The 6,954-nt window shown below is 43.7% G+C and overlaps 1 protein-coding gene across 1 annotated transcript; it reads left to right on the top strand.

Annotated features, from left to right (window-relative positions):
* Nucleotides 1–511: 511 nt before the first annotated feature.
* On the top strand, nucleotides 512–2,467 carry LOC138901341 (uncharacterized). The gene is made up of 2 exons (XM_070189097.1): nucleotides 512–1,462; nucleotides 1,820–2,467. The coding sequence occupies exons 1-2, from the start codon at nucleotides 512–514 to the stop codon at nucleotides 2,465–2,467; spliced, it is 1,599 nt and encodes a 532-aa protein (XP_070045198.1).
* Nucleotides 2,468–6,954: the final 4,487 nt, after the last annotated feature.

Raw genomic sequence — 6,954 nt, 5'->3', positions numbered from 1 at the left:
CACCTTCTTAAGGTGCAACGGCCCCTCTAACTGATATTCCAGTTCCACCTCCAGCGCTAGCTTCCGATCTCGGTGTTTCTGATAGGGATCTTAGGGGAGCCATACAGATGTTGGCTCAGATAGTGGCCTCATATGCCTAGAGATAAAATATTGCACCTACTTCTTCTAGTCAGTCAGGGGATTCCGCTAGTTCTAGGGTGAATTGGTTTCTCTAGTTTGATCCTCCAGTATTCACAGGTACAGATCGTGAGGAGAAACCCAGGACTTCATTGATAAGATGCACAAGACACTCTGACTTATGAGTGATACAGAGACGGAGGGAGTGGAGTTGGCCTCCTACCTCCTGAAAGGGGTGGCCTATTCTTGGTTTGAGATGTGGGAGGAGTCTCGTGAGGAGGGGAGCACTCTGACGAGGTGGATTAAGTTCACTGATGCCTTTATGGATCATTTCTTGCCTGCCAAGACTAAGGCAGCCCATGCCACTGAGTTTGAGAACCTGAAGTAGGGTAGCATGAAGGTGTGGGAGTACCATATGGAATTTGCGCGCCTATCCAAGTATGCTATTCACATGTTTCCAACTATGGAGGTTAGGGTGCGCCGGTTTGTGCAGGGTCGTAGCCCCTTGGTTATTAATAAGTCTGCTATAGCTGCCTGGAATTCTGATATGAACTACGCGAAGATGGTGGCGTTTGATCAAGCTACAGGGGATCGTAAACTAAAAAATAGAAGGGAGTGTGAGGGTAGCAGCAAGGCCCGGTCCGCGGGCAATTTTGGTGGTTCTTCAGGTGGTGGTGGTGGTGGTGGTGGTGGTAGGTCGGAATTCATGGGAGGGTCATCAGGGCAATCACAGTCATTCGCTCAGCAGGGTCGGCCTGGAGGGAGATTCCAGCTGCAGTGGAGGCCCCCGTGTCCTAAGTGTGAGAGGATGCACTTTGGGGTCTTCTTGATGGACCTACCTATATGCTACGGCTGCGGTGTGAGGGGTCACATTCATAGGGATTTCTCCTCATCCTGCCGGATCATGGTCAGAGGTGCGGCGCAACCAGCTAGCTCGGCAGCTACTATATCCACAACACCTTCTCCACCTCGAGGCACCCCAGCACCCGCAGGGCGTGGTGCAGCTAGGGGTGGCACACAGAGTTTGGGAGGACCCAGTAGATTTTATGCTATGCAGAGGCATCGGGATTTAGAAGCTTCTCAAGATGTTGTCACATGTATATTGACTGTCCAATCTCATGATGTGTATGCTCTTATTGATCCCTGTTCCACTTTGTCATATGTCACTCCTTATGTTGCTATGGAATTTGGGATAGAACAGGAACAGCTCCATGAGCCGTTCTCTATATCTACTCCGGTTGGTGAGTCTATTGTGGTCGTACGGGTTTATAGGGATTGTGTTGTCACGGCGTGTGATCGGGACACCATGGCTGATTTCATTGAATTGGGGATAGTCGATTTTGATGTAATAATGGGAATGGACTTTATTTATTCATTTTTTTCCAAGCTTGACTGTCGAACCAAAACCGTTAGGTTTGAATTTCCAAATGAGTCAGTGATTGAAAAGGGATGATGTGGTGCCAAAGGGTAGGTTTATTTCTTACCTTAAAGCCACAAAGATGATTAACAAGGGTTGTATCTACCATTTGGTCTGGGTTATGGACACCGATGTTGAGGCACCTATACTTGAGTCTGTGCCGGTTGTGAATGAATTTCTGAAGGTCTTTCCGGATGAGCACCCTGGATTCCCACTAGCTAGGGAGATTGATTTTGGAATTGATGTGAGGCCAGACACGCAGCCTATATCTATTCTGGCCTACAGGATGGCACCAGCAGAATTGAAGGAGCTAAAAGAACAACTGAAGGATTTGTTAGAGAACGGTTTCATCCGGCCGAGTGTGTCGCATTGGGGCGCACTGGTTCTATTTGTAAGAAAGAAGGATGGGTCGCTAAGTATTTCTCCAAGATTGGTTTGAGATCCGGGTATCACCAATTGAAGATCAGGGAGCAGAATATTCCGATAACAGCTTCCAGAACCCGGTATGGGCACTTTGAATTTTTGGTAATGTCTTTTGGGCTAACAAATGCCCTGGCAGCTTTCGTGGACCTTATGAATCGAGCCTTCAATCCTTTTCTTGACTCTTTAGTGATAGTGTTCATTGACAATATTCTGGTATATTCACGAGGTCGAAAGGACCATGCCTATCATCTCAGGACAGTTCTACAGACTCTGTATCAACACAAGTTGTATGCAAAGTTTTCAAAATTTGATTTTTGGCTTGAATCTATTACATACTTGGGTCATGTCGTCTCCAGAGAAGGAACTAAGGTTGATCCTCAGAATATTTCAGCGGTGAGGAATTTTCCTAGACCTACTACCCCAACAGAGATTCGTTGTTTCTTAGGCTTAGCTGGGTATTATAGAAAGTTTGTGGAGGGATTCTCTACCCTTTCCTCTCCATTGACATAATTGACGTAGAAGGCGGTTAAGTTCCAATGATCACATGCTTGTGAAAGGAGCTTTCAGGAGTTGAAATTGAGGTTGACTACGGCACCAGTGTTGACCCTACCAGAGGGTACAGGTGGGTTTGTGGTATATTGTGATGCTTTAAGAATCGGACTTGGGTGTGTATTAATGCAACAAGGAAAGGTGATTGCCTATGCTTCTAGGCAACTCAAGAATCATGAAAAGAACTATCCAACACATGACTTAGAGCTTGCAACGGTGGTCTTTACGTTAAAGATTTGGCGTCATTATTTGTATGGGGTCCATGTGGATATATTTACGGACCATAAGAGTCTTCAATACATTTTCAAACATAAGGAATTGAATCTGAGGCAGAGAAGATGGCTTGAGTTACTCAAGGATTATGACATCGATATCCTATATCATTTGGGGAAGGCTAATGTTGTGACGGATGGTCTTAGTTAGAAATCTATTGGTAGTTTGGCTCACTTGGAGGCATATCAAAGGCCGTTGTCCAAGAAGGTTCATCGGTTGGCTAGTTTGAGAGTTCGTCTTGCGGATTCTAGTGAAGGAGGAGTGATTGTGCAAAATAGGGCTGAATCGTCGCTTGTTGTGGAAGTCAAGGAAAAGCAATACAACGACCCATTGTTGGTACAATTGAAAGAGAGGATTCATAAACATAAGACCATGGCTTTTTCTCTTGTCATGGATGATGGTACACTAAGGTACCAAGGGCAGCTATGTGTTCCAAATGTGGATGGCCTTCGAGAAAGAATCATGACTTAGGCTCACACTTCTAGGTATTCCGTGCACCCGGGTTCTACAAAGATGTACCATGATCTTAAGGAAGTCTACTGGTAGAATGATATGAAGAGGAATGTAGCGGACTTTGTGGCAAGATGTCCAAATTGTTAGCAAGTGAAGGCCGAACAACAAAGGCCCGGTGGGTTGGCACAGAACATAGAAATTCCGATGTGGAAATGGGAGATGATCAATATGGACTTTGTGGTAGGACTACCTCGCACTCCTCGCAAGTTCGACTCAATTTGGGTAATTGTGGACCGACTCACGAAATCAGCACACTTCTTACCTGTTAAAGCTACAGACACAGCAGAACAGTATGCTCAATTGTATATCAAGGAAATAGTCAGGTTGAATGGCACTCCAGTTTCTATTATCTCTTATCGAGGGGCACAATTCACGGCTAATTTTTGGAAGAAGTTTCAGCAAGGTTTGGGTACTCAGGTGAATCTTAGTACAGCCTTTCACTCGCAGACTGACTGACAGGCAGAGCGGACTATTCAGACGCTTGAGGATATTGCGAGCTTGTGTTCTTGACTTCAGGGGTAGCTGGGATGATCATTTGCTACTGATAGAGTTTGCCTTCAACAACAGTTATCATGCTAGCATTCATATGGCACCGTTCGAGGCTTTATATGGTAGGAGATGTAGATATCCCATTGGGTGGTTCGAGATTGGGGAAGCAAAATTGATAGGGTCAGACCTCGTGCATCAGGCTATGGAAAAGGTTCAGATCATTACAGAACGGTTGAAAATTGCTTAGAGTCATCAAAAGTCCTATTCAGATGTTCGTTGTAAGGATTTAGAGTTCAAAGAAGATGATTGAGTATTCTTGAAGGTTTCCCCCATGAAGGGTATAATACGGTTAGGTAAGAAAGGGAAATTGAGTCCGCGGTATGTCGGACCGTATAGAATCATTCAGAGGGTTGGTTAGGTGGCATACAAACTTGAGCTACCACCTGAGATGTCATTAGTGTACCCGGTATTTCACATGTCTATGTTAAAGAAAGTAGTTAGAGACCCGACACTCATTGTTCCAGTTGAGACTATTGAGGTTAATGAAGAACTGAGTTATGAATAAATTCCAGTTGCCATTCTTGATAGGCAAGTCCAAAAGCTAAGAAATATAGACATTGCCTCCGTGAAAGTGTTATGGTGAAACCAAAAGGTTGAAGAGACCACATGGGAGGCCGAGGAAGAAATGAAGAAGAAATACCCTCATTTGTTTGAATAGTCATATATTTATAAAGTTGTGTCCTATGAAAGTGTTAAGAGTTTACCTTCTATGAACTATGTATCATTTGTACAGTTGATGTTAAGGGTGTTCCCTTTTGTGATATACTGCTCGTGAGGCCACGGTTACCATTGTTTCTATCTTATCTTACATCATTGGTTCATGTACATGTTGTTAGGATTGGTTTCTGGGATTCTCTGACAGGTGGATAGGCCCAGTTACAGGGGAAACTCTGGCAAAAATTTTGGAAATTTGGGGAGTTAGTCAAAAATTGAGACTGTTGGTGTGTGTTATAGCAGCTGGGTCATATTGGGTGTTAATGGGGAATTTTGACCCTCATTCGAGGATGAATGATCTTAAGTGGGGGAGGATGTATGGCCCCGAAATATTTCACCTAAAACCTGAGGTTTTTGTGCTACCGAAGTAGGCTCGGACCTTTTGGGTTGAACAAATGCGTTGGGGAGTTGACAGAATCGTGTTGCAGACTATGGCATTTCTGCGGTCCACTATGAAACTACAGAATCACTCTGCGGGCCGCAGATCGGCCGCAGAGTGAAGCAGAAACTTGAGTTAAATTTTGAGGACCATTATGTGGTCCATTATGAGGCTGCAGAACCCTTCTATGGGCCGCAAATCCCATCGCAGAATCAACACGAGAAATTTCGGAAGGAGGTTCTGTAGTCCATTATATGACCACAGAATTGGTCTGCGGACCACAGACCGGTCAGAGAATGAGGAATAATCACCCAGATCCAGAGGGCATTATGCGGTCCATTTTGTGGACCGCAGAAGCATTATGCGATCACATATGCGACTGCAGATCTACGTCGGGGATTCAATTTTTCTATTTTTTGACCCGACCCTATTTCGATATATTGAAGTAGAGGGACTCTTTTGAAGCAAAAATCTGATATTTTAGAGAGAAGTGAGAGTGTTCTAGAGATAGGGGAACCCAAGGCTAGTTGTTCATCAATCCTTGCTCAAGACTTGGAGAATTCACAAGGAAAACTCACAAGGTCTTCATCCAAGAGGTAAGGTCCAAACCCTAGTCTTCAATTTCGAGTTTGGGTATAAGATGGGTAATTTGGGAGTATGATTTTTGAGTATGGGAGTTGTAATTTATGCATACATGTAGCTTTGAGGATGGTGGGGATGAAATTTATCTAGTATGAGTAAACTCTTGGTGTTGAATCAGTTGTGGAGTGAAGGAAATCTTGTGGAAGAACTTTGTAATCAAATTCGCATGCCTAGTGTTTGATAAAATGCTCCAATGAGCTGATACCATGAATATCTTCCTAATCTGTGTTCAATTTTGCTATGTCTCTAAATAGATCGAAGTTGCTAGGATTTTCGGAACTGTGTAAGGAATTAAGGGAAGCTCAAAGCGAGGTATGAAGGCTAAACTTTTTTTCTGGCATTGGAATTCACGTGTTATTACAAAACTCCATTGTGTAAAGTTCGGACATGGAATGCTATTGATGTGGAGTATTCAAACTAGTAGAATTGATGCCCGATTGGCATAACGTGTTAGAACCCTCGTGTGTTAATGATTCTCTATTTTTGACTTAATCATGTTATACCCCTTTGGGAAGAAGATCTTGTATGAAATCAATGTGATTAAACACTTATTTCTCATATGATGAAACTTTATGAATTTGCACTTTCTAAGGCCAAAGGTTCCAAACAGTTGATTAAAAGGGAACTCGTTTGTACATATTATTATCATTTTGGGAACTCGAGCTATGGCATTGTGGTTACACCTCCACCCGCATATGTTGGGGTGAGGCGGCAGGGCCGCTTTGTGTAGAGCTGTGGTATTGTGATTACACCTCCACCCACATATGTTGGGGTGAGGCGGCGTAGCCGCTTTGTGTATAGTTGTGGTATTATGAATACACCTCTACCCGCATACGTTGGGGTGAGGCAGCATGGCCGCTATGTGTATAGTTGTGGCATTGTGAATACACCTCCACCCGCATACATTGGGTTGAGGAGGTAAGGCCACTCTGTGTAAAGGTAGTTGTAGAGGATTCCCGACTTGAAATTTATAATTGTTATTGGAAGTTCTTAATAAATCTTTTTTGACTTTTATGGCTACATAAGCCCTATTACTGTTACCATGATTCATCATATTCATGTTGTATTTCCAAGTCCTTGAATAGGTGTTTTGGTTTTCATACTAGTACTATTCGACATGTACTAACGTTCTTTTTACCGAGAGCGCTGCATCTTTAATGGATGCAGGTGGTTCCATAGCGGGAGGCATTGACCAGTGATAGCGGTACACTTTTTCCCAACTGACTTGGTGAGCCCCACTTCATTCCGGGGTTGTGCATCTTTTGTTCCGTGTGTATTATGTTTTGAGGTATAACCGAAGCCTTATTACCGGCACCATCATTGTACTCTTTTATATCTATTAGAGGCTCCGTAGACATAGTGTGGGTTGTGTATTAGT

The sequence above is a fragment of the Nicotiana tomentosiformis genome, chromosome 11 (assembly GCF_000390325.3).
Source record: "Nicotiana tomentosiformis chromosome 11, ASM39032v3, whole genome shotgun sequence".
NCBI classification, from domain to species: Eukaryota; Viridiplantae; Streptophyta; class Magnoliopsida; order Solanales; family Solanaceae; genus Nicotiana; species Nicotiana tomentosiformis.
This window is presented reverse-complemented; position numbering and strand designations above follow the sequence as displayed.